A 27,960-nucleotide genomic window follows, 5' to 3' on the forward strand; every position below is an offset into this window, starting at 1 on the left:
AAAAAAAGCAGGGGTTACAATCCTAGTCTCTGATAAAACAGACTTTGAACCAACAAAGATCAAAAGAGACAAAGAAGGCCATTACATAATGGTAAAGGGATCAATTCAACAAGAAGAGCTAACTATCCTAAATATATATGCACCCAATACAGGAGCACTCGGATTCATAAAGCAAGTCCTTAGAGACCTACAAAGAGACTTAGATTCCCACAAAATAATAATGGGAGACTTTAACACCCCACTGTCAACATTAGACAGATCAACGAGACAGAAAGTTAACAAAGATATCCAGGAATTGAACTCAGCTCTGCACCAAGCAGACATAATGGACATCTACAGAACTCTCCACCCCAAATCAACAGAATATACATTCTTTTCAGCACCACATCACACTTATTCCAAAATTGACCACATAGTTGGAAGTAAAGCACTCTTCAGCAAATGTAAAAGAACAGAAATTATAACAAACTGTCTCTCAGACCACAGTGCAATCAAACTAGAACTGAGGATTAAGAAACTCACTCAAAACCACTCAACTACATGGAAACTGAACAACCTGCTCCTGAATGACTACTGGGTACATAACGAAATGAAGGCAGAAATAAAGATGTTCTTTGAAAACAATGAGAACAAAGACAACATACCAGAATCTCTGGGACACATTCAAAGCAGTGTGTAGAGGGAAATTTATAGCACTAAATGCCCACAAGAGAAAGCAGGAAAGATCTAAAATTGCCACCCTAACATCACAATTAAAAGAACTAGAGAAGCAAGAGCAAACACATTCAAAAGCTAGCAGAAGGCAAGAAATAACTAAAATCAGAGCAGAACGGAAGGAAATAGAGACATAAAAAATCCTTCAAAAAAATCAATGAATCCAGGAGCTGGTTTGTTGAAAAGATCAACAAAATTGATAGACCGCTAGCAAGACTAATAAAGAAGAAAAGAGAGAAGAATCAAATAGACGCAATAAAAAACGATAAAGGGGATATCACCACTGATCCCACAGAAATACAAACTACCATCAGAGAATACTACAAACACCTCTATGCAAATAAACTAGAAAATCTAGAAGAAATGGATAAATTCCTTGACACATACACCCTCCCAAGACTAAACCAGGAAGAAGCTGAATCTCTGAATAAACCAATAACAGGCTCTGAAATTGAGGCAATAATTAATAGCTTACCAACCAAAAAAAGTCCAGGACCAGATGGATTCACAGCCAAATTCTACCAGAGGTACAAGGAGGAGCTGGTACCATTCCTTCTGAAACTATTCCAAATAATAGAAAAAGAGGGAATCCTCCCTAACTCATTTTATGAGGCCAGCATCATCCTGATACCAAAGCCTGGCAGAGACACAACCAAAAAAGAGAATTTTAGACCAATATCCCCGATGAACATTGATGTAAAAATCCTCAATAAAATACTGGCAAACCGAATCCAGCAGCACATCAAAAACCTTATCCACCATGATCAATTGGGCTTCATCCCTGGGATGCCAGGCTGGATCAACATATGCAAATCAATAAATGTAATCCATCATATAAACAGAACTAAAGACAAATCCACATGATTATCTCAGTAGATGCAGAAAAGGCCTTTGACAAAATTCAACAGCGCTTCATGCTGAAAACTCTTAATCAATTAGGTATTGATGGGACATATCTCAAAATAATAAGAGCTATCTATGACAAACCCACAGCCAATATCATACTGAATGGGCAAAAACTGGAAGCATTCCCTATGAAAACTGGCACAGGACAGGGATGCCCTCTCTCACCCCTCCTATTCAACATACTGTTGGAAGTTCTGACCAGGGCAATCAGGCAGGAGAAGGAAATAAATGGTATTCAATTAGGAAAAGAGGAAGTCAAATTGTCTGTGTTTGCAGATGACATGATTGTATATCTAGAAAACTCCATCATCTCAGCCCAAAATCTCCTTAGCTGATAAGCAACTTCAGCAAAGTCTCAGGATACAAAATCAATGTGCAAAAACACAAGCATTCTTATATACCAATAACAGACAGACAGCCAAATCATGAGTGAACTCCCATTCACAACTGCTTCAAAGAGAATAAAATACCTAGGAATCCAACTTACAAGGGATGTGAAGGACCTCTTCAAGGAGAACTACAAACCACTGCTCAATGAAATAAAAGAGGATACAAACAAATGGAAGAACATTCCATGCTCATGGGTAGGAAGAATCAATATTGTGAAAATGGCCATATTGCCCAAGGTAATTTATAGATTCAATGCCATCCCCATCAAGCTACTGATGACTTTCTTCACAGAATCGGAAAAAACTACTTTAAAGTTCGTGTGGAACCAAAAAAGAGCCCGTGTTGCCGAGACAATCCTAAGCCAAAAGGACAAAGCTAGAGGCATCATGCTACCTGACTTCAACCTATACTACAAGGCCTCAGTAACCAAAACAGCATGGTACTGGCACCAAAACAGAGATATAGACCAATGGAACAGAACAGAGCCCTCAGAAATAATGCCGCATATCTACAACCATCTGATCTTTGACAAACATGACAAAAACAAGAAACGGGGAAAGGATTCCCTATTTAATAAATGGTGCTGGGAAAACTGGCTAGCCATATGTAGAAAGCTGAAACTTGATCCCTTCCTTACACCTTATACAAAAATTAATTCAAGATGGATTAAAGACTTGAATATTAGACCTAAAACCATAAAAACCCTAGAAGAAAACCTAGGCAATACCATTCAGGACATAGGCATGGGCAAGGACTTTATGTCCAAAACACCAAAAGCAATGGCAACACAAGCCCAAATTGACAAATGGGATCTAATTAAAATAAAGAGCTTCTGCACAGCAAAAGAAACTACCATCAGAGTGAACAGGCAACCTACAGAATGGGAGAAAATTTTTGCAATCTACTCGTCTGACAAAGGGCTAATATCCAGAATCTACAATGAATTCCAACAAATTTACAAGAAAAAAACAAACAACCCCATCAAAAAGTGGGCAAAGGACATGAACAGACACTTCTCAAAAGAAGACATTTATGCAGCCAATAGACACATGAAAAAATGCTCATCATCACTGGCCATCAGAGAAATGCAAATCAAAAGCACAATGAGATACCATCTCACACCAGTTAGAATGGCAATCATTAAAAAGTCAGGAAACAACAGGTGCTGGAGAGGACGTGGAGAAATAGGAACACTTTTACACTGTTGGTGGGACTGTAAACTAGTTCAACCATTGTGGAAGTCAGTGTGGCGATTCCTCAGGGATCTAGAACTAGAAATATCATTTGACCTAGCCATCCCATTACTGGGTATATACCCAAAGGATTATAAATCATGCTGCTATAAAGATACATGCACATGTATGTTTATTGTGGCACTATTCACAATAGCAAAGACTTGGAACCAACCCAAATGTCCACCAATGATAGACTGGATTAAGAAAATATGGGACATATACACCATGGAATACTATGCAGCCATAAAAAAGGATGAGTTCATGTCCTTTGTAGGGACATGGATGAAGCTGGAAACCATCATTCTCAGCAAACTATCGCAGGGACAGGAAACCAAACACCGCATGTTCTCACTCATAGGTGGGAATTGAACAATGAGAACACCTGGACACAGGGTGGGGAACATCACACACCGAGGCCTGTCGTGGGTTGCGGGCAGGGGGAAGGGATAGCATTAGGAGATATACCTAATGTAAATGATGAGTTAATGGGTTCAGCATACCAACGTGGAACATGTATACATATGTAACAAACCTGTACGTTGTGCACATGTACCCTAGAAGTTAAAGTATAAAAAGAAAAAAAAAAGCTGTCTGGATAGTTACATGACATTAGCCATGTATATATGCCGGCAACATGATATCCAAAAAGGAAAGGGTAGACTGTTTGAACATATGCTTCACAATAGAAGATATAGTAATGCTCAATAAGCATATTTTAAAATGTTCAACATCCTTAGTCATCAGGAAAATGCAAATTTAAACTACAATAAGATGCCACTACACACACATTACAGCGGATAACATTTATTATTATTACTTTTTTATACAAGGTATTTCTCTGTTGTGCAGGCTGGAGTGCAGTGGTGCAATTATGGCTCACTGTAGCCTCCACCTCCTGGGATGAAGCATCTTCCTACCTTACCTCCTGAGTAGCTAGGACTACAGGCATGTGCCATCCCACCCAGCTATTTTTTTTATTACTATTACTTTTAGTAGAGATGAGGTCTCCCTATGTTGCCCTGGCTGGTCTTGAACACCTGGGCTCAAGAGATCTTCCTGCCTCAGCCTCCAAAAGTGCTGAGATTATAGGTGTGAGGCACAGCACCCAGCCTAAAATTTAAATGTTGATAATATCAAGTGTTGACAAGAATGTGTAATAACTGAAACGTTATAGATTGCTGTCAGGAGTGTCAAATGGTATAGCCATTTTGGAAAACTGTTTGGCAGTTTCTTAACTGTTAAATAGTTAAACATAAACTTATTCTGGGACCCAGCAATATCAAGCGAAACAATGTACACCTCCACAAAAAACTGTACATAAATATACATACATTACTCATAATAACCAAAAACTGAAACAACTCAAATGCCCATCAATAGGTAGATGAATAAAGAAATAAATACATGCACAATAGTCCCCCGTTATTCTCAGGAGATGCATTCAAGACCCCCAGTGGATACCTGAAACCTCAAATAGTACCATACTCTATATATGCTGTTTTTTCTTATACTTATGTACCTATGATAAAGTTTAATTTACAAATTAGGCACAGTAAAAGATTAACAAAATATCCAATAATAAAAGAGAATGTTTATAGCAACATACTGTAATAAAATTATGTAAATGTGGTCTCTCTTTCAAAATATCTTAATTTTTTGGCAGGTAACTGAAACTACAGAAAGTAAAACCACGAATAAGTGGGAGACTACTGTAATGGAATACTACTCAGCAATAAAAAGGAATGAACTAATGTTGAACAAACTGAATGACTACTAGTATACTCCAGGCTGTTCATGTATTTTTGTCTGATAGCTGTTCAATAGCCTATTAAAAAGAAAATGAGCCAGGCATAGTGGTGCACACCTGTAAGTAGCAGCTACTTGGGAGGCTGAGTCAGGAGCATTGCTTGACAGGCGTTCAAGGCTATAGTATACACTGATCACACCTGTAAATAGCCACTGCACTCCAGCCTGGGTGACACAGTGAGACCCTGTCTCTTAAAAAAAGAAAAAAGAAAGAAAAAGTACCATACTTGACAATGACAATTACCCCCTATATAGGCTATATAAACAAATAGACCAGCAATTCCAGGGAAAGATAGCTTGAAAGAGAATCTGCACTACTATTATAATACTGGGGTGAGTGGATCACGCTACAGTCCCAGGTTTGGACAAACTAGAGAGATTTCAACATCTCTTCTTCTAAGTCTTTGGAAAAACGGAATTTTTATTTCTAGGGCTGCCAATTCACCAAAATGCACTTAGAAACCCTAAATGAAAAATATGCAAGATACAAAATCAAGATATCTTCTGAATGAATTGTATTTAAAATAATATTTTCTAACTAAATATCACACCAAAAATTTTAAAGTAAATCAGAAATATCTAATTAAAAGTTTACAAAATAAGTACAGAATGTAGTTGCCTTATACATACAGAAAGGTCTACTGATTTCTGACATGACCATGCAGTATGTGATTGTTTTCCTCTTAGTAATATATTTGAAATAAAAAATATGCTGAAGATGTTTTATTAAAAGGCCAAATTCTTTGCTATGTGACATCCTATGGCTCAGGAATTTTAATTCTTTCTTCTGTTGACATATTCTTTTTGAGCTTCAAACACAGTATTTATGATCTGAAAAAGTACATGTACTTATTAGCCTTTTGTCAATATTGTTTAGTATTATTTTACTTCCACCTTAGAAGAGAGGAAAAGTGAAATACTCATTGATTTATCCAGATTTAATATTAATATCTTCCATGTTCATCAAGAATGTGTAATATTATTGTTTTCTAAGTACCATTGAATTTTAACTTTTACCAGCAAAAATATTTTTATGTGCCTCTTTTCATATGACATATTTGTTATGCTCACTCTACCAAAGATTTGGCATAATGGTACTTCTTAATCAAAATGGATAAATACCCTCTTATTTAAAAAACCTACATACTTCAATATTGAGGTGGAAAAATACGTTTTACACCCAAACTAGAATCTTGTTATTAGATTTGGCTGCCTTTTTCTTATAAAAAGACCTGCTGTATTTAAAAAATTTGCTTTCATAGAGAATAGAAAAAGAGCTCTGCTATAATAAACAAAGGCTTTTTAAAGGTGGTATTGAAAATAAATAATTGGCTTTTGTTCATTAGAGGCTAAATCTATTTTGTGGTTTGAAAGAGCTAAGAACAGATTGCTTCCCTCAGATCCTTAGCAAAGAAATGTTTTTGTCAATTAATATTCTTTGCTAAGAACAGTTTTTCCAGTGCTGTTTTTCAACTGGAATAATATTATAAATAGGCCTGTCCAAAGGACAATTCTTGGGCTTTTTTCTAAGATCTTAAGGTCTTAGAGCATAATAATTATGGCATGCCAGTTCAGAAGCATGGTAGAAAACAAAAAAAATCATGTTTCAAACAGGAAATGTACTGGGAGAAAAAGTTGCCATAGGTAGCCATTCTTTCAAATTAGATGAAAGGAACATCACCCACAAATTATGCCAGTCTTCCTCTTCTCATCAGGGTTTTGCCCAACATTTACATCCCAGGATGACAGCAGGAAAAGAGGAGGAAGCAAGGAATTGAGTGCCATTGCAAAAGGTCCAGAACTATAAGAACACAGCATTCCACTCATCCAGTGTTGTTCCCCTACTTCAGCTTTATCCTCTCTTCCAGCCTACGCTGAAGTCACTACCACTTTATGAGAGTCAATAGCAATTACTATGTGCCAGACACTATTCTAAGAGTCTTAGCTCTTTTAACTCATTAAATACTCACAACAATGTTTGAGTAACACTGTTCTTCCCATTTTGCAGATGGAGAAACTGTGGTTCGAGATCATCCAGCTGCTGAGTGGAGAGACCAGATGCAAACCCAGGCAGTCTGACTCCAACGCCCGCAAAGGTTTCCATTCTACTCTCTCTCAGTAAAGGGAGATGACTACAGGTAGTGGCTCCTCAACAGGCATAAAAGAAGATCAGTCATAGTTTGTTTTGTTTGTTTGTTTGTTTGTTTAATAAACAGCTGCTCCCTTGTTAAGGTAGGGGTAAGGTCCTAGAGTTAGGGACAGGAAGGCAAGATATAAGTAGGAGTAAAGGGGAAAGGCATATCTTGAACAACAAAAAAAAAGAGTCACCCAGGCACAGTGGCTTACACCTGTAATCTCAGCACTTTGGGAGTCGGGGTGGAAGGATCTCTTGGGAGTCCAGGGTGGGAGGATTCTGGCCAGAAGTTTGATACCAACCTGGGCAATATAGTGAGACCTCATCTCTACAAATAACAATAATGATAACAAAAATGATCAAGTGTAGTGGCCTGTGCCTGTAGTCCCAGCTACTTAGGAGGCTGAGATGGCAGGATCATTTGAGCCTGGGAGACCAAGGCTGCAGTCAGCCATGATGGTGCCACTGCACTCCAGCCTGGGTGACAGAGCAAGTCTGTCTCAAAAAAAAAAAAAGAAAAGAAAAAAAAAGAAAAGGAAAAAAAGTGAAGGCAGGAGAAAAGTCTATTCAAACATAGCTTCTGGAAAACTGAAAACAAACAAGGGGATGAAAATAGACTTAAGGGCTATAGCAATGTGATAAACATTTTTGGGAAATTTCTTTCAAAATAAAAAAATCAAAATATAGACTGAGATCATGTAGTATTTCATTTTATATGGAAATTAACCTAGGCCCAGGAAATGTTTCTGCCCAACTGAGTCATTTTACAGATCAGTAAACACAGGGCCATAGAGATGGAATGCACTGCCCAAGACTTGAGGAAGCAGGCAGGACAGGCAAGGCTACAAGCCAGCCACACCTCCTGACTTTGAGCTCAGTGCTCTTCCACCAACTATATTAAACACAATTTATCAGCTTTTAAAATACAGAAGCCATAGTCAATAGGTTGCAATTCAATTTTAAGAACATAAAAAATAATTACAGTGTATACATATCGAAGGTTAAATACAAAATACGTCAGGCTATCACCTTCTCAATAGCCAAATAATATTTTAGAGTAATAGTCAGATAAAGTAGTCATTTTTAAATATGAGGAGGAGAATTCTTGGCATAACTGCACATTTTTTTCTTCTAATATTTTATCCATATAACATTTTCAAAATTTACATTATTCTAGACTTGGAAAATTTAGTTACATGCATACACACACATATATATATACAGCAAACATGGTGAAATGACTGAATCTTATTAATTTCTTCTTCTCTATAAGGGAAATCAAAAGGTTGAATAGAAAGGGATTTAAGCTGAGAGTTATTAGGCCAGTATTAATACTGATTTATAATCTCTAAGATTCCTTTAGCCCTAAAATTCTATAATTTTAGAAAGCTCATAATTGAAAAAAACATTGGATTAAAATATTAAATTTAAGTATTTGACTAATGAGATTATGACATACCAACTAAAGAAAATTATTTAGTGGTTTCAAAAAAGGGAGAAAAGGCTGGGTGCAGTGGCTCATGCCTGTAATCCCAGCTCTTAGGGAGGCTGAGGTAGGAGGATTGCTTGAGCCCAGGAGCTCAAGACCAGCCTGAGCAACATGGGGAGACCTCATCTCTATAAAAAATAAACAAAATTGGCCAGGCATGGTGGCACATGCCTGTGGTCCCAGCCACTCAGGAGGGCTGAGGCAGGAGATCACTTGAGCTGGGGAGGTTTAGACCACAGGGAGCTGAGATCTTGCCACTGCACTCCAGCCTGGGTGACAGAGCGAGACCCTGTCTTGGAAAAAAAAAAAAAAAAAAAGATTTACAAGAAGTTGATAAAATGCTGGTGATTATGTTATCTATGGGATTACAAATTATGTTAGTAATAAAGAAATTTTTACTAATCTTAACAAATAGAAAGAAGCGGGGAAACAAAAAATGTAAAGTAGAAATAAGGAGTTGTTTCCTGATATAAACTCTTAGATACCAAAGCCCTCCATGTTTATGCACACTAGCATAGGAACACTAGCATACTTATACAAAAAGTTCAGAAGCTTATATAGTTCACACTTTTTTTAAGTTTAAAGGTTAATAATGTTTGTGAGAAATGGAGAAGTACATTAAATCTCATTTTCACAGATGTGGGAAAGAGACAATAAAAAAAAAGTGACTTTTCCAAGGCCCAACAGTAAAGGATCATTAAATGCATATGATTTTAAAAATCAAGTTTTCAATTGACCATAAAAATGAATTAATTCTGTGTGGGCAGATATTTTTCTTTTATCAAATTCTCTACATTGTAGGAATTTCCTTGTCTTTTTTCCTACTGTGTTTTTCTTATTTATGTCCTACTTTTACATCATTTAGAAGTGTCCAAAGGCTACTCCTCTCAATACCACTGGAGATTTCATTGACCTTTCTCAGCTTGAATCACAATAATGATCACTGTCTCTGATAATCAGTGTGTCTGAGATTCAAATTTATTGGAGCTAAATGATTTAAGTGATCTTTAAGACAAAGAAAAAAGCAAAAGAACAAGATTAAAATATAGTCTTTCAAAGACTTACTTCTAGTAATTGGGGCAGACAGAAGAGAAAAAACTAAAACGACAACAAAATAAACAAATGGCAGAGAAAGAATAAACATTTTATCTAAAGATATTCTACTAAAACGTTGAGGTCTCATTCACACATCTCTGTAACTAACACTTTTGAGGATATATTTCCAAATGTATTTATTTTAAATTCTTTAAGTGTAATCTTGTTCTAAATTATGTATATTATAAAATACAAATATAGAAAATCTATAAGTACAAGAAAAAAGATATATAGTATGGACATATGTAGTATAGACAATTTGAATAAATGTTAGTGACAATTATGTGATGGACTATGCTTCGCTACTTGAAAATCTTGGTTTAATGGTTGGTCATAGAAGAATTCAAACTCTAAGGACAGTTCACCCCCATACTTGGCTTTAATGAATATAGTCATTAAAATAGACACTGGAAAAAATATGGAAGAAGTACAAAATAGGCTTTATGTAATCAATTATGATACTCAAATTTCAATTCCAGGGCTGGGGGCTATGGCTTACACCTGTAATCCCAACACTTTGGGAGGCCAAAACGGGAGGATCATTTGAGGCCAGGGGTTTAAGACCAGCCTGGGCAACACAGTGAGACCCCATCTCTACAAAAACACTACAATGTAAAAATTAGCCAGGCATGGTGGCACACGCCTGTAGTCCCAGCTGCTCAGGAGGCTGAGGCAGGATTGCTTGACCCCAGGAGTTTGAGGCTGCAGTGAACTATGGTCACACCACAGCACTCCAGCTATCTGACAGGGCAAGACCTTGTCTCAAAAAAAAAAAAAAAAAAAAAAAAACCAATTCCATCCACCAATTATGCAAAGATTGTAATTTAGTCTTTTTCTCTAGTAAATTTCTGGCTTCTCTGAGGTCAACTAGTTTTCCTCACAAAGTTTTTTTTAAATGTTTAACAGCTGGGTTCTGAGCCACTGAAATGCCATTAGGAATATTTTTAATCATGTTAGAAAATGTTTTCAAATTTATTAAGTGTTCATATAAGGGAGTTTTAAGATGTGTTTATGCCATTATTTTTAAAGTTTTTTATTTATAATAGCTTTATTGGGGTCTAATTTACAATTCATAAAATATACCCATTAGAACTGTATTATTTTTAATAAATGTATTGTTGTGGAACCATTACCACTATCCATTTTTAGGACATTAACATCACCAGAAAACATTCAGTCATAACCACTTGTATTAAATCCTCCCATCCCAGTCTAAGGTAATCACTGATCTGTCTTCTATCTTCATATTTTTTCCCTTTTTGGGAGTTTCATATAAATGGTATCATACAAATGAGGCCTCTTGTCTGGCTTTTCTCTTGGCATAATATTTTGGAGGTTTATCCATATTGTACCATGTATCAGTAGTTCATTATTTTTAGAGATGAATAGTATTCGAGTATGCCATGTTTTATTTTGTCAATCATCAGGTGATAAATATTTAGATTATTTCCAATGTTTTGCTATTATTAGCAATATTGCTACTGTTCATGTAGAAGTCTGTGTGGACACATATTTATTTCTATTGAAGTAAGACTGCTGGGTCATATGGTATAAGTTTATATTTATATATATGACCTTTTCTTTTTTAAAGAGAATAGGCCTCTCTACATTGCATAGACGGGCGTGCAGTGGTATCAATAGGTGCAATCCCACTACTGATCAGCACAGGAGTTTTGACCTGCTCTGTTTCCAACCTGAGCTGCTTCACCTCTCCTGAGGCAACCTGGTGGTCCCTTCTTTCCAGGAAGTCACCATATTGATGCATAACAGTACAGACACCTGATCAGCATAGTGCACTATAGCCCAGAACTCCTGAACTCCAGGGATCATCCTGCCTCAGCCATCTGAGAAGCTGGGTCTACATGCATGCAACATTGTGTCTGGCTATGTTTATGTTTTCAACAAGTTGCTAAATGACTCCAGAAAGTGTGTATACCATTACACATTTAGCAATTTATGAGAGTTGCAGTTTTTTCACATCTTTGTCATCACTGTGTATTGTCAATTTTTGGTTTTACTAGTAGTGTACTGGTATCATATTGTGGTTGTAATTTGCATTTCCCTAATATGTTGAACATCTTTTCATGTGCTTATTAATCATTTGTATACCTTTTTGGTGAAATCTCTATTAAAACATTTTATTTTTAATTGAATTGTTTATCTTATTTTTGACATTTAGCATGCTTTATATATTCTAGATACAAGTACTTTATCAGATATTTGACCTAGGAATTTTTTCACAGGCTGTTATTTGTCTTTTCACTTTCTTACTAGTATCTTTTGGAGGGCAAAACTTTTCATTTTTATAAAATGCAATTTATCAATTTCTTCTTTAATGGATCACAATTTTGGTGTTGTACCTAAGAAACCTTTCCAAAAGCAAGGTTGCAGAGATTTTCTACTGCTTTCAGATATAATTTTAGCTCTTACAGGTAGGTCTGTGATATATATTAATTTTTTCTGTATGATGTTTGGTAAGAATTTAAGTTCAGTATTTTGCATATGAATATGCAATTATTCCAGTAGTATTTCTTTTAAAAAAATCCCTTTCACTATTGCTCTGCCTTGTCATCTTTGCTGAAAACCAACTGATTGTAAATATATTAATTTCTGTACCTTCTATTTCATTGATCTAAGTGTCTGTCATTATGCCAATATTACATTCTATTATTATAGCTTTATAAGTTTTGAAATTAGTATTGTAATAACTCTTACCTTTTTTTACAAGATTGTTTTTGATATGTATTTCCATTTTATTTAATTTTTTTATTTATTTTTGAGATGGGGTCTCATTCTGTTATCCAGGCTGGAGTTCAGTGGTGTGATCACAGCTCACTGCAGCCTTGACTTCCTGGGCTCCAGCCATCCTCCCACCTCAGACTCCTGAAGAGCTGGGACCACAGGTGTGAGCCACCATGCCTGCCTAATTTTTGTATTTTTGGTAGAGATGGGGTTTTGCCATGTTACCCAGGCTGCTCTTCAACTCCTGAGCTCAAGCAATCCACCCCCCTCGGCCTTCCAAAGTGCTGGGATCATAGGCATGAGCCACTGCACCCGGCCTGTATTTCCATTTTAAAATTGACTTCTCAATTCCTATAAAAATGCTTGCTAAGATATTGATAGAGATGACATTTAATCTATACATTAGAGGTCTTATGCTTGTTTTCTAAAATTTATTCTTAAATATTGTCTTCTTTCTCATGTTATTATAAGTGGAACTGGTTTTTTTTGTTGTTTGTTTTTTTGTTTGTTTGTTTTTCTGAGATGGAGTCTTGCTCTGTCACCCAGGCTGGAGTGCAGTGGCGCAATCTCAGCTCACTGCAACCTCCGCCTCCCATGTTCAAGCAATCCTTCAGTCTCAGCCTCCTGAGTAGCTCGGATTACAGGTGCCCGCCACCACACCTGGCTAATTTTTGTATTTTTAGTAGAGACAGCATTTCACCATGTTGGCCAGGCTGCTCTTGAACTTCTGACTTTGTGATCTGCCCACCTCAGCCTCCCAAAGTGCTGGGATTACAGGCATGAGCCACCGTGCCCGACCGGAACTGTTTTTTTAAATTCATTTTCAGATTCCTAGTTCCTAGCATATAAAAATACAACTGACTTCTATATATTGATCTTGTATTTTGTGACCTTGTTAAATTTATTTATTAGGTCCTAATAGGATTTTCTATGTATAAGGTCAAGTAATCTGTAAATAAAGATAGCTTTAATTTTTCCTTTCCAATCAATATGCCTTTGATTTTTCTTTCCTTATTACACTAGCTAGATCTTCCAATAAAATGTTGACTAGAAGAGATGAGAATGGACATCCTTATTTTATTCTCCCATCCAAGTACTAATGAGCTCTGTCCCTTCTTGCCCTCCTTGGTTTCTTTTTTTTTTTTTCCAAGACAGAGTCTCGCTCTGTTGCCCAGGCTGGAGTGCAGTGGTAGGACCTCAGCTCACTGCAGCCCCCACCTCCTGGGTTCAAGCAATTCTCCCTGCCTCAGCCTTTCGAGTAGCTGCCACTATAGGCACCCACCACCATGCCAAGCTAATTTTTGTATTTTTAGTAGAGATGCCATTTTGCCATGTTGGCCAGGCTGGTCTTGAACTCCTGACCTGAGGTGATCTGCCTGCCTTGGCCTCCCAAAGTGCTGGGATTATAGGTATGAGCCACCATGCCTGGCCCCTCTCTACTTTCTGAGATCAGACATCTGGTATGTTCAAGGTGGTATGGCCATATACTTTATTCTCAGACTTAGAAGGAAAGCATGGAGTCTTTCACCATAAATATGTTGTTATCTGTTGGTATTCATAGATGCACTTTATCACACCGACAAAGTTCCTTTCTATCCTTAGTATGTTGGGAATTTTATCGTGAATCGGTGTTGTATCTTGTCAATTGCTTTTTCTGGCACATATTGTCATCTTCATTTTTTTTTGTATTTTAAAAATTAACTACAGAAAAATGTGGCAGTTCCTGACAAGATGATGTATTAGTATGTACTGTTGTCTTGCTGTCCTGATCCAACCCCAGAGATGTACAGAAAACAACAATAAACAGTGGCCCAGGGATGTAAAGGGCCAAGCATCATGGCTGAAGGATAGAGTGGGGACAGATATTTTTTGAATGATTTATTTTCCCTCTGCTACTGCTTTAATAAGCTTCTTTCTACCTCTGTGAAGCAGACAAAGAGCTCTGAAGTTCAGGAAATAATGAGGTCATATTTTCTCAGGATTTATTTTAGAAGAACTTCAGATCTAGCATTTTACAACAGCCCTCTACTGTGGTGATCATTTGATGACCCAGTGTTAGCACTGAGTAAAGAGCTGCTTTCCAACTGGAGATGATGGGTGACTTGCCAGGTGCCCTGCATCTGTCTGACAACCTTCTTTTACTTTGAGCTCTGCACAAAGCTGCTGGCTGTATGGGATCTGTCAATAATTAGCACACTTCCAACATAGGTCCACTTATGGTAAGTGTCACCTTCATTTTGAAGAACAGTTTTGCTAGATATAGAATTCTTGATTGACAGATTTTTTCTTTCAGCATTTTGAAAATGTCCTTTTACTATCCTCTAGTTTCTTTTGTTTCTAATGAGAGGTCAGCTGTTAATTTTACTGTGATTCCCTTGTGTAAAATGAGTTATTTTCTTGCTGCCTCAAAATTTTCTTATTATTTTTGTCTTTCAGCAGGCTAAGATGTATCTAGTTGTGCCTCTCTTTATGTTTATTCTACTTGGTGTTTGCTGAGTGTCTTTGATGTGTGGATTAAGATTTTAAACAGATTGGGGAAGTTTTAGGACATTGCTTCTTCAAATATTTTTTCTATACCCTTCTATCCCTCCTTTCCTCTTGGGGCTCCCAGCATAAATTGGTATACTTTGATTCTGTCCCACAAGTCCCAGCAGCTTTGTTCATTTTTCTTCAATCTTTCTTCTATTCTTTAGGTTGGATAGTTTCTATTAGTCTGTCTTCAAGTTCACTGATTTCTTGTTCTGCCATCATAAATTTGCTATGGAACCCATACAGCAGATTTTTAAATTGTTATGTTTTTCAACTCTAAAATTTTTCATTTCTTTTTCATAGTTTCTATTTCCCTATTTAGAGTCCATATTTGTTCAGTCATTTCATCTTTAAGTTTTAAAACATACTTATACTAGCTGTTTTGAATTAGTTGTATACTAAATCCAACAAGTGGGGCCACTTAGAGTATCTAATGGCTGATTATTTTCCTGAATTTCAGTCATACTTTCCTGTTTTTATGCAGGTCTCATAATTTTTGTTGATAATTCGGTATTTTAAATAAAATATTGTAGCAATTTTGGATGACATCTGATTTTCCTCCTGAGAAATTTTTAAATTGCTGGAACTTGAACATCAGAGTCTATTTCTCCTGCATTGTATAACTACTGATGTCTCTAATAAATTATTTTTATTTTCCAGACTGATTCCTAAAATGTATAATAGAAATACAAGTTCCAATATTTTCTTCCCATACCAATGATGTGGCAAAATGATTCTACCCTGAAAAAACGATTATATCACTAATTTTCTCAAAGTTCTTCTCTTATCTTCAACTTGAAAGGATGAGAACAGATTGTTGAGGAATAAAGGACTTTGATATGGGAGAGTAGGGGATAGAGACACCGCACTAAAAAAAAATCTTCTGCCTAACTCAGGTTGGCAACAATTTGATACTAGATAGGTAATTCATTTTCTACTATTTACTTATTAAAAAAAACTTTAGGCTGTTACTCTTCATAGTTCATCAAGTCATAATATCTGTTTTCTTTTGTTGTAAAATATTTGCATAATTTGTAAACGAAGCCTTGGATGGCAAGGAACAGGGACTCACTAAAGGCAAACAAGGAAAAGAATGGAGTAGGGATGATCACAGGAAACAAAAATATCACAAAACAAAAAGAAAATGAAGTTTATTTAAGTATGACCTTATGAGGAGAATAGTGTAAAGAAGGAAAAACACTTTTCCTCTATCCTCTTAGCTTCAATGTCTGAGAATTAAACTGATAAAAGACAGACTGACAAGAGAAAAAACATTTAATTACATATGTACACAAAGGCTTCACAAATAAACGTGACTCAAGGAGGCAATTAGAATTTTTGACCTATACCATCGTAACAGAAGTGATTAAGTGTGAAGAGGCTACACAAAGGAAAGGGGGTATGGGGCTTCCTGTGGAGAACAGGGGTGAGGGGCGAAGTTAGGAAAGGTGCTAGGAAACGTACGATAAATAAGGGTTGTCTAGTAAGGTGTGTTATATGCATAAGTGTCCTCTCCAGTAATAAGAGACATTTCGAAGTACACCCTTTCCTGGTAGTAGAGAGGCAGACAACTTTATAAATGGAAATTTATGGCCTACTTTTGGACAGAAAAGCAGGCGGGAAAAAGAGTTTTTCTTGTATCTGCTATTTCTCAATTGCTTTCAGCTCAAAATATTCCTTATGACAAAATGGCACATTTTGGGGTAGGCATATTGTGGTCCCTTCAATAGGAACCCAGAAAACATCAGGACCAAGACAGCTGCTCTCTCTGGTTCTCTTGTTCTCTCAATTTCAAATTCCCTGGAAAATAATCTGATTGGCATCATTACCAGTTAGGGGTCAATGGTTAGGCAGTCGATTGGCTACATGGGTCAGGTCTCCACAGGGGCTGATGCCATGCCAGGTGCATTGTCATGAGGTGTGCAGGGCTGCCTCCTTCAAGGGCTGTGGATATACGTACTAAGAAGCATGTCTATTACACATACCAGATGTTTGACGCCATTCTGATTTTATGAAGTTGTTAAAATCTCATGACCCCACTGTTTTCCAAAAGAGAACAACCTAGAAGTTTCACATACCAAAAAAAGTAACCCTTAACTTGCTTAGCAAAGCTGAGTTTCAAAACCTCTATTCTGCTCTATCACACTTTATCTGATTTTTCCACATTGTACAGCTAATCCCATCTTTTCCTAATTCTCTCCCAACACCCTGATTCCAATTTTTTATTGTTCAAAGTCAAGTTCTTCCAAGAACTAAACAAAGGACTAATAAATATTGGCTTTTCTTAGTGTGGGAAGTGCTTCAGTAGTTTAAGGCAGTGAAGGACACAGTCATGATCATGATGTGGATCCTATCCCTTAGGGGAAAAGGCTCACACAAAAATAACCATACCATTTGATATAGAGTGTGAAGGGTCACAATACAGTAAGGAAGAACTCACCCTCTCAAGAAGGGGGAAGGCCAGGAAACTTTCAGAAAGTTTTTACAGGTAATTATTAGGCAGAGCCATGGGAGGATTTGTATAATATATTCAGAGGATGGGGATGGGGTGGGGCTCAGCCAATCCTGAAACCACCAGAGCCACCTGAGCGGAACTATTATTAAGCCCTAGCAACCCTTCTCAGGCCCCACTTATTCCATTACTCTCTTTCCCTCCTTTGCCACCCACCTCTGTTTTAACATTCTTTTTAAAAAGAAAACCCCAAAATTATCAGTATTGGTGTACTTTTTGAAGATTTTATCTTCACCTCCCCCACTCCTCCATAGACACCCAGGTATGACAAGAGACTCAGTGCTCCTACTTCCTCCTATTCCTTGCTGCCTCTGCTATGCTTCTTAGGGAATTTACCACTAATCTTTAGGGGATAATACGAAAAAAATAAACACTGGAAAGTTACAGAGTTTTCGTAATCTTAAAAGCTTCAGGTAGATTCCTTTCTGAGCTGGTAATTGAAAAGTTGTCTGGATTTCTGCTGTTTACTTTTGTTCTTGAGGGTGGAGTCACCAAACCTCTTAATATTCTAACCTTGCCCTGGGCCCCAGTGTCAGCCTGAGCACAGACCCTCTCCCCACCCCTACTTCCCAGCACTTTTCCCAAGGTGGCCAGGGTAGCAGTTTAAATCATCCTCTTCTCAAGCCAGTCATTTGCATTTCTGTGGATCCTTAGGCTAGGCAACAGTGGTTTCATTCCTTCACTGGAAATCTGGAATTGGGCCATTCCAACTTGGAGGCAAAGGACATTTTTGTAGGAGAGAACTTAATTGGCAAAATAAGCTAGAATTTTGAGGACAAAGAGCACAATCTTCAAAATCATTTCAGTTGTATTCAAGGCAACAAAGTAGAAACCTCAAGAAATTCCCTTCAGACAGTTTCTTGGTGAAAAGAAAGGTCAGTAGATAGAGATGGTGGTAGAGTAGAAGGAAGGTGGTTTTACCAAAAGCCAGATATTTGGAAGGCTTAGGAAAAATCTTTGGAGGAGAGGGTGTAACACATCATGTAAGAGACAAATTATCATCAATAGAGCAAAATCCTGGTAGAGAGAAGATGGCTCATGTTTAGGAGCATAAGTGGAGTATGAGCCTTGAAGAGAAATGTGGACAACCTTCTCAGCCATGACTGAAGGAGATGAAGATGTGTGAAAACTAGGACTGAGGTTTAGGAAAGTTAAGTTGAGGAACCTCATGGTGGATCCTTCAGTAGATAACGAGGCAAGATCATTTACAGAAGTGGAGGAAAACCACGTAAAGTGGGGGCTTGAGGAGAGCAGACATTGGACAGGTTTCAAAGTGGCCTGGATAATGTTCCTGGATAAGTGTTCCAGATAATCATCCTCCTGATGAGGAAAGGAACTGAGAATCAGTGAAGACACAGCCAAGTCTGAATAGCATGAACTTTTAGTGGAATGAAGTGATTCTTTAACCGTATCTAGCAATGCTTAGTAGCGCAGGAGCAAGTTCAAAAGAAATCTTTCAATTAAATACAAAAATAAACAAAAAAATTAATGTTGAGTGGCAACTTATTTCAGAGGACATTATTCATGGCGGATTTCAGTAACATTTTAATTATGACAAACACAAAATCTACAATATCAAAATAGTCATCTGAGAAAAACATCCACACAAAAAGATTATTGGAGTAATAATCTTTTTTTTTTCTTCTTTCTATGCTACCCTAAGGCAAGAGAAAAGGAAAGACCCATTTTGTCTTTCCATTAGACACATCTTTCATTCATTTGATGTTATTAAAATTTAAAAAAAGCAAAATCATTGGTATATTTTCATTAAACATGTGTCTCATGTAACAATTTGTGGCTTACTTTTTCTGTTCTATAAACAAAAACACACATTAAAAAGCCAGAAGAAGTAAAAAACAGCCTATTTCCATGACGGCCAGCCATGGCACAGCACTTCCTGGCCCCTGCTGATCCCTTCTCAATTCTGAAAATATTTAGGGGGAACATACACACGTTCACCTGTTTTTTTCCACAATCCTACCCTGTGTAGGACTGTCAACTAAGTTCACATTTTACTACAAATGTGGAGAGGTTTTTTTTTTTTCCAATCAAGGCACCATATTAACATTTCTTAGGTTATATCTTTGTAATCTTCAATTATAGTAAGATAAAAACCAGTAGCAAAGCATATCACCCAACTTAAAATTCAGAACAATACTTAGACATATGCAGCTTGCACACACATTAACCTGTTTCTCTCAACAAAATATTTGTAATTTCCAAAATCCTATCCGCTTTTTCACACAATATGGTCCCTCCAATTTGAGGGGTAGTAACATAAACATAGTCTCCTTACTAAAGAGATTAGTCTAAAAAAAAGTAAAATCACTGAAAGAAAGAATGTAAGAATATCAGTGGCTATAGGCTAGAGCAATATCACGTTTTAAAGCCTAATATGTTCATGAAATCTCACTTTAAGAAGGTGATATCTAAACATAACATTTATTGACAAAAAATTAGTATTGACAAACTAGCACAAAATGATTTTAAATGAAAGTAGAAGACATTATTAAAGCTCAAGATTTTTGCGTGTACTGATTTCATGCCTCAGGTTATTTCCATATCAAATTTAAAGAGATACTGGAAAATAGAAAACAAAATCCATCAACTGTAATCCATTTCCCTTACTCTTTTGTGAAATCATCAGAAGGTGTGAAGGATTGTTTCTGTTTCCTCTATCTTTATCAAGCCTGTAACCTCTCAAGTGAAAGAACATGCACCTGTCAAGCTCATAGTGTGGGATGTACACAGATGTGTTTAATAAATATCTGCCCACAGGGAGATTAGAGGTTTGCTCTAAGAATCAGGGAACAGGCTAGCTCATGTGTTAACGCTTTGGCATCTATCATACAATCCGCCACCTTGTTCCCTTACCAAAATATCCTCAAAGGAAATCCTCTTTGAGTCTTCTTTGAGAAGGGTTATGAGTTTGAAGACCCAAAACGTTAAGGAAAGATCCACCCCAGGGAAGGGGGAGTGGCTGGAGAGACAAGCATAAGTAGGATTTAGGTGGCTCAGTGACGTCAGGAGGAAGCAGCGATGGAAGGGCTGGGGTGCAAACTCACCTGGAGAAGCAGAAGCTGCACACATGTCAAAGGTCAAAGGGCATAGCCTCAGGGACTCCCCAAACGCAGGAAAAGTGAAACGCCCACTCCTGGGCTCTCACCGTCAGGGGTACGTCTAAGGGCTCAGCTGTTCCTACCTTTGACGCCAGGGACAAACCCTACCAGGCACAGTTGGGGTTGGCAGTAAGGCAAGGAAAGCCTGCCCCAGATTTCAGAGCCAGCGCTGGGGAATCTCCCTGTCCTCTCCGCCACCCCCTCCCGCGCCCGAGACCTGAGACACCTCTCTCACACCCACCTTCTCCAGGCCCTCTCGCGCTGAACAGCATCGGTCTCTATGGCGACCTGAAACCGCAGCTCTCATTGGCCCGTTCAATATGAGGGCCGGGCCAATGGGGAGGGCCAGCCCTCTCCTTCCCGCCAATGGGGTGGCGGGAGCTGGCCCGGGGACGGCGGCGTGCTGACGTTGCCGGGAGCCCGGGGCTGGCCGGGCGGGAGGGCTGGCGGCGGGGCGGGCGGCGGCGGCGGCCTCTGGGCAGTAGAGGGGGCTCCGGGGCTGAGTCCGCGTCGACGCCGGCCGCGGAGGCGGCACCATGGGCAAGGGGTAGAGGGGCAAGTTGGCCACCGCCGCCGCCGGGGGTGGTGGGAGAGCCGCTCCGGGGGAGGGGGCGGGTGGGGGAGGGAGGGGCGGGCAGCCGCGCGGCCGCGGCACTTTTTTAATTTTTTCGGGTGCCGCAGCGGCGACCCCTCGGCGCCGATGTCCCTGATCCCTGGAGCGACGACGGCCGCTGCCTAAGCTGGAAAGTAAGTGTGTGGGCTTGCGGGAGGGCGCGGAGACTCCTGCCCACGAGACCCTCGGCCCTCGCCCCGAACACACGCCGGGGCCGGGACCTGGGGGCCGGGGGCCTCCGTCCCGCTGCCCCGTCCCCAGCGCCTCGCGGCCGCCGCGGCTTTCCTGCCCCGCCTCGTGTTCCTGCCCGCACTCGCCTGCTGCTCCCCTCCCCCCGGCAGGCGCCCAAGTTTCACCCTCCATTTGCTTTTCCCGGCGATTCCTCTCCCCGGTCTCCCGTACGCGCCGCGCACGACCTCTGCCCACGCTGGGCTGTTCGGATCCGGAGCCCCCAGCCCCGAACTTGAGCGCCGCGCTGAGCCCTGCTGGACGCCCTCGCGGCGGCTTCCCTGCTGCCTGCCGCCCCGCGCCCTCCTGCGCCCTCGACACCACGGGGCGCCCGCCCTCCTCAGCACTCGGGGCCGGCTCTCTGTCCGTCTAGCCCCAGATGCTGCATCTTGGCCCCCTCCCCGTCTTCCCACGCCCCTGCTGCCCGCGCGGTCTTGCGTTTGTCCCCGAAGTCCTGTACTCCTTGCCGGTCCTGCCCACCCCCTCTGCCTAGTGCGCCCCTCTCTACCGGCCGCGGATCCTCACGCTCCACCCCTCCCGGCTCCCCAGCCCCGAGCCTCGCCGCTGCCCTCCTGCGCCGCCGCTTCCTCCTCTCCCTGCCAGGAGTTGAAGCGGAGCTGCGGCACCTCCCTGGCGGATCTGGTATCCCCGCCCGCTGCGGAGGCTGCCGGCCCTCTCCCCTGGACCGCTACCCGTAGGGCGAGCGGCGGGGCCGGGATTTGGCTGCGTGTTGGCTGAGTGCGACACACCGCGAGCGCGGGCAGTGGAGGCGCCGCGGCGGCCGTGGCCGCTCGGGGCGCAGCGGTAGTCAGGTGTGTGTGTACAGCGGGGGACGCGCGCTGCCGGCTCCTGGGCTGGCGACAGATTGTGCAGGAATGCGAGGAATGCACCAGGGGCAGAGTCCACACAGCCCGCGGCGGCTGCACTAGCGCCTTCCCTCCCCAGCTCTCGCCGCGCAGCCAGAGGTCACCGGAGCATCTTCGGAGCTGGTGAGCCTCATTCCACTCCTCTTCTCCCATTGCTTCCCTCCATGCGGCAGAGGGGAAGCGCGGTAATTCTTTGGGGCTCCAGCTAGCCTTTGGTCTGGGTTTTTGCTGCATTGGTCTTCAGAACTGTGAATTTGGGGCCGATGACTGTGTAGCCAAGGTTATTGATCATTGCACAGGGCTGTTTGCAAGTTTGGTGTGCAAGGTATGGATAGTGCCTGGTTTTCACCAGGGTTTTCTGAAAACCAGCAGGAACAGGGGGCCTGAAGGTTGTTAGAGTAATGAGCTTGCAGCCAACGTATTTTAGCTCTATCAGAAAATGCCTGTTAGTGCTCACGGGCATGTACTGCAAGAGAGATCTTGAATGCATCACTTTGGTATCCTAAGAAGTGTAATTTTTTCCCTCGTCATACTGGGCTGTGTTTAGACCTCGTATAATACATAATGAATAGAAACAGAGAAGCACTGTTCGGTCAGCGATGGGACAGATAGAACTGTCTGGTACAGTTAAATTCGGGGCGTGTCAGTTACCGTTGAAAGTAACACGGGGACACCACAATCATGTATATTTCAAGATGTAATTTATTAGTGGAGGTCTCAGTTCTTTCTCTTTGTTACTGAGTTTGACTGAAAAAAAAAACTGCTGCCCTACAACTTTTAAAGAACGGTAATTATTTACGTGTAAAATCAATGATGGCTAGTATGCATTTTTGGTCAAATTTTGTTTTCCTTAATACGGGCGAGCAAAATTTTGACAGAAAATGGTTCGCTAGAATTGAGCTTATATTCTTTTTATTTTTAAAGAGAAACTAGAAGAATGCTTCTCTTTGTGAATGCAGTATATTGCTGTAGGAGTATCTTCGTTTTGGTGCCTGTGAAACAGTTATGGAAAATGGCAACATGAAAACGAGAACAACTAATGTCTGAAATAAGTGTTTCTGGATGTTGAAAAGCATCATATGTTGTGTTTTTATTTGACACAATTTGCTTTGGAGGTTGCATTTATGATAAACCTCTTTGCACCTGGTTATTTTATGTCAGATTCAGTAAAATAATAAAGTCAGTTGTCTGACCAATCAGCTTTCTTCCAACACCTACTTTGTGTAGATCAAGGACATTGAAAACTATTAAATAGGAGCCTTTAGTTAAGGACTCAACAGAAAGGAAAAAAAATAGAAAAAAATATTTTGCACTCAGAAAGGTTTATGTTTTGGTTGCTACGTTGTTTTTCAGCTATGTGCATAATCAGTGAATCTTCTAATTTGGAGGTTTAATTTGTGTCCAGTAACACTGTGGAGGATATTGGGAGGTGTTTGTAAATGCCAACAGGAAACTTTTATTATGTAACAATATCACATTACAGCAGTGTTTAACCCATGCTTAACCCGTGCTTATTTGACTTGATGTCAAGATTAGGAAGTAAAAGCAAATTTAGTTTCCCTGCCGCATTAGAAATTGAAAACCCGGTTCAGATGTATGGATCTCACACACACACACACACACACACACACACACACACGATTGGCTGTGCAAATAGTTTTGCCTGCTTCAGGTAAAGGTAACTTTTCAGTTAGAAATACTTTCTTTTTGTTATAGATATTCAAAGAGTGAAAGTTTTTCAGCTACTGATCCTACACAGTTGAAAATAACCGAAATTGTATTTTGACCAAAGTGCATTCCCTCCCCACCCCCTGCTATTATGTAAGGAGAGGGTGCTGCATCTGGTGTCTTATGTATTATACTGAAGAGTCTAAGTTGGGAAAGCTAAATATCCAATTATTTTAATTTTTACCTGTATTGTTTTTGCAGGGAGATAAGGGAGCAGAGTACTGATGGAAAACAAGGGAAGAAGAAACTAGGGGCAGCTAGTATTCAGCCACAAAGTAAAATTATATACATTATTGCAGCAGTAATGCATTTATAAGCTGAATAAATCAAATCTAATTTTGTGACTAGTTGTGACATAATATGAATTTGAAGAAACTACTACCAAATTCAGTTTAATAAAAACTTTAGCACTTATATGACCTTGAGTATTTGGATTAGGTTTAAATTAGAATCGCAGTTTTCTTCCTTTTCTTGTAAATAGGCAAAGTAAATTTAATGTAAAAATTTGAAACTCACTTTAATTTTTGAAAATGCAATTATTGGCAATTTTTGACCTTAGTAATTTCCATGCTGTTACCCAGGGATCAATTTAAATAATATTCATACCCTGGATGATGCCAACCATCAGGTAAGTCTAGCTTCTTACCTGACTCTTTTGAAATATTAAGGTATTTTGAGAATGCTCTGTAATCTAATGTGTTTTTCTTTCTGTTTCAATCGAGCAGTAATTCCCTACCTTGCTTAATTCTAAAATGGACATCATATTTTCATTTTTAAATGGAAGGTAAAATAGAGGTTACTATAGGGTTATTTCAGGGCATAAATGCCTATGGTATTGTATGTCAGTTTGGGAAGTTTGCCTTCACGCCTTCAAGTGTACAGGGAGACAGTTACTCCTTCAATGTGTGAAATGATTCTGTAGTGCCCTTCCTGCACTGAAGGGGGAAGAAGAATCTGAAACATAACACCAGACGACTAGGTATGTTTGGAGAATTAAATAACTATTTCACAGCCAGACAACATTACAGACAGCTGCAAATAGAGAAAAGAAGGAAAACTTTTAAGATACATGGATGTAAGCTTTCTTTCTTACGTCAATGGAAGTGATGATAGCAGTCAGCAGGTCAGTTCGATGCTCAGTGATAAGAAATAACAGGGTTATTTCAAGGTAAGGTAATCAGGCCCTAAGTTGCCAAGAACAGTAATTCATGTACTTGCTGGTTTCAGTTCAGAAGTTGCATAACATTCAAATATTTCTTACCTTGTCACTTTAATAATTCAGTGGAATTATCTTAATTTAGTGTGCTATGTTACCATTACTAAATTGGGGATGTTACATGATGGTGATCTTCAGTTAAACTTAGGAATGTTGCAGACATTTTCTTCATCATTGACCTGTTGTTTTTCCTTTTCATAATTTAGATTTATTTGATATACCAATAAATGTTGGCTATATCACTGATTATTTTATTGTTCATAGTCTTAATAACATTATAGTTTATTATGACTCATATATAATGATTCATTGCAGCTGATAAAATGATGTTAGGGATTGTATTGTGAGATTTTATTACTACCAAATATATAAATTAAAATATGGAAGTGTCTGAGTTATTGTAAGTCGTGATTGCAAAGCATTTTTCCTGAATGGAATAATGCCTGGTGACTGGGTGGGTGCCAATCCAGGTAGCTAGATACAGAATAATACAGTCTTCACAAAATCCAGAACTCACAATGTAGGGTAGGGAGGGAGGGAGCCAGGGGAAGCACCTTTCTTTGACATCTGAGGCATGTTTGACTTCTATAGTTTCCTCTCCACTAAATATAAATTGGGTGAGTTGCAAATATTTAATGGTGTTAGTACTGCTCTTCCTTCATCTGTGCCCCTACACTGCCCCCACCACCCCGCCACAACACACACACACACTATGCCATCACCACGTCTGTGAGCTTGGCAAGGCAGAGGAAGCTCCTTATGGCCTGAGACCATGTACATAAAATGTAGACATTGGTGTCCTGTATTCCAGGTTGAATTTAAAACAGGTATGGGGTTTGACACAAAAATGAGACTGTATATGAAAGTTAGGTAAAATATGTATTTGAAATGAGGCTATCAGGGTACTATGCAGGCTTTTGGGGCCTGGCCCGAAACTTGGAATGCAGATTTTCATAGAAACCCACAATCAGTTTACAAACAGACTTTTGAAACACTGGCTAGGTGGTGTCTGAAGTTTTGGCCCATTGCAAGCTGTGTCTTAATTGCAAGCATGAGGGAAGTAAAAAGCATCCCAAATCAGAAATTAGGAGATCTGCCATTAAACCTTATTACCTTGACAAACCATTTAATGTTTGGATGATAGCTTCCTCCTTTTAAAAATACAATTTGGATTATATTGATCTAAGTTACATTTTAGCTCAAGATTCCTGAAGTTCACAGTGGTTTTTAAAAATTTTTCTTAAGAAAAAAAAACAAAAAACAAAAAACTTTTCCAAGCTTGAATATACATAATCAGCCCTGTTTCCCTTTGTACCTGAAATCATGGCAACAAGGAAGTTGAATTTCTCTTTTGAGACTTTTGAACCTTCTTCACATTCATTGTTAATTGTTTTGTTTTGTTTTAAAACAATATCATTTTGGGAAGTGAGGGGAAGGGATGAAGCACATGTTTTCAAAGTCTTGCTGTCTGCCTCTACCCTAGTCCAAGATTACATATGGTAGTTTTGGCCAGGGAAAGTGCTTGGCCACTCAGTGAGGCTCATGAAGTGCCATTAAGGTAGTGAGGTGTCATGGTTAGCAGCCTTACTGTCAGGGTCCAATTCTGGCACTGCAACTTGCTAGCTGTGTAACCTGGCAGATTGTATAATCTTTATGGTCCTTGTTTTGCTCATCTGTAGGATGGAGTGATAAAAGTACCCACTTCATATGGTTGTTGGGGAGATTAAATGAATTAATACACGTAAAGTGCTTACAACAGGAGCTGGTTCAGAGCCAGCACTTAATACATTGAAATAATTATTTTTACATTGTGGTGCTTTTATGATGGTTTCTGCAGCATTTACCAAATGCCAGGGAAATTATTGGCTTGTTTTCTGTGTGGGTTTTGTCAAAATGATTATGGATTTCAACAGGATATTTCAGGGAAGAAATAAACTGCTGAAGAGAAACCGTTATGAGCTTGATAGTTTGCAGGACATTGTAGGAAAGAGAATCCAGCGCAGTAATTTAAGGGCCTTTTCAAGTAGGGAAGTTGTAGCTTCTTGTGGTAGGCAATACTTAGAGAGGCATTAACCACCACTAGCCAAAAAGTATAGGAAAATGTATACAATTATTGCGTTTGTAATCCCAGATAGTAGTCATTTTATAAAATGTCTTTGCTAATCAGTACATGAATAAAGCATTAGAAAGTGTTCATCATTTGACACCATTTGCCCAAATGCAGCTTGTAAATTAACTCTTTAAGCTGGCTTTTCTGTCTGAAAGTGATCACAGTTGGAAAAAAAAAAAAAAAAAAGGATATTTGAAATCAGCAGGAGACTCCCAAATCAAGAAAGGCTAGAAAAGAGGAAGGGGGTTTGGAATATACATGATATAAGTCAACAGACAGTGGTTAAATAGATATCAAGAGGCTCTAGTTCTAGTCCTGGCTTTGCCACTATGCAGGTGTATGTCCCATGAGCACGTCATTTAACTCTCGTGGGCTTTAGTTTTCTTGTCTATAAAATGAGGGAGTTGATCTAGATGCTCTCTAGAGTCCCTCTGGTACTTACATTTCGCAACTCTTAGAACATCAAGCCATTACATTTTTTCCTCAGCAAGAATGTGCCGTCTTCCCAAGGATTTATGACAATTTACC

General features: G+C 39.4%; 2 protein-coding genes across 13 annotated transcripts in view; one reads left to right on the forward strand and one right to left on the reverse strand.

Annotated features, from left to right (window-relative positions):
• Positions 1-20,982, reverse strand: part of CCDC148 (coiled-coil domain containing 148) — a 280,505-nt gene extending 259,523 nt beyond the window's left edge. Inside the window, exon 1 of one of the 3 annotated variants that reach the window (XM_054477298.2) lies at positions 20,913-20,982. In XM_054477298.2, coding sequence (XP_054333273.1) covers positions 20,913-20,943 — 31 coding nt within the window. In that variant the 5' untranslated portion in view covers positions 20,944-20,982. Of the gene's footprint in view, positions 1-20,617 lie in introns of all 3 variants that reach the window. The other 2 variants (XM_054477300.2, XM_054477299.2) reach the window with 2 other exon arrangements.
• A 168-nt stretch (positions 20,983-21,150) lies between these two features.
• Positions 21,151-27,960, forward strand: part of PKP4 (plakophilin 4) — a 231,432-nt gene continuing 224,622 nt past the window's right edge. For 6 of the 10 annotated variants that reach the window (XM_054477302.2, XM_054477311.2, XM_054477305.2 and 3 more), the window contains exon 1: positions 21,151-21,418. The gene's annotated coding sequence lies outside the window, so the exon portion shown is untranslated. Of the gene's footprint in view, positions 21,419-21,625; positions 22,502-27,960 lie in introns of those variants that run through there. The other 4 variants (XM_054477304.2, XM_063647495.1, XM_054477306.2 and 1 more) reach the window with 1 other exon arrangement.

The sequence above is a fragment of the Pongo pygmaeus genome, chromosome 11 (genome assembly GCF_028885625.2).
Source record: "Pongo pygmaeus isolate AG05252 chromosome 11, NHGRI_mPonPyg2-v2.0_pri, whole genome shotgun sequence".
Lineage (NCBI taxonomy): Eukaryota > Metazoa > Chordata > Mammalia > Primates > Hominidae > Pongo > Pongo pygmaeus.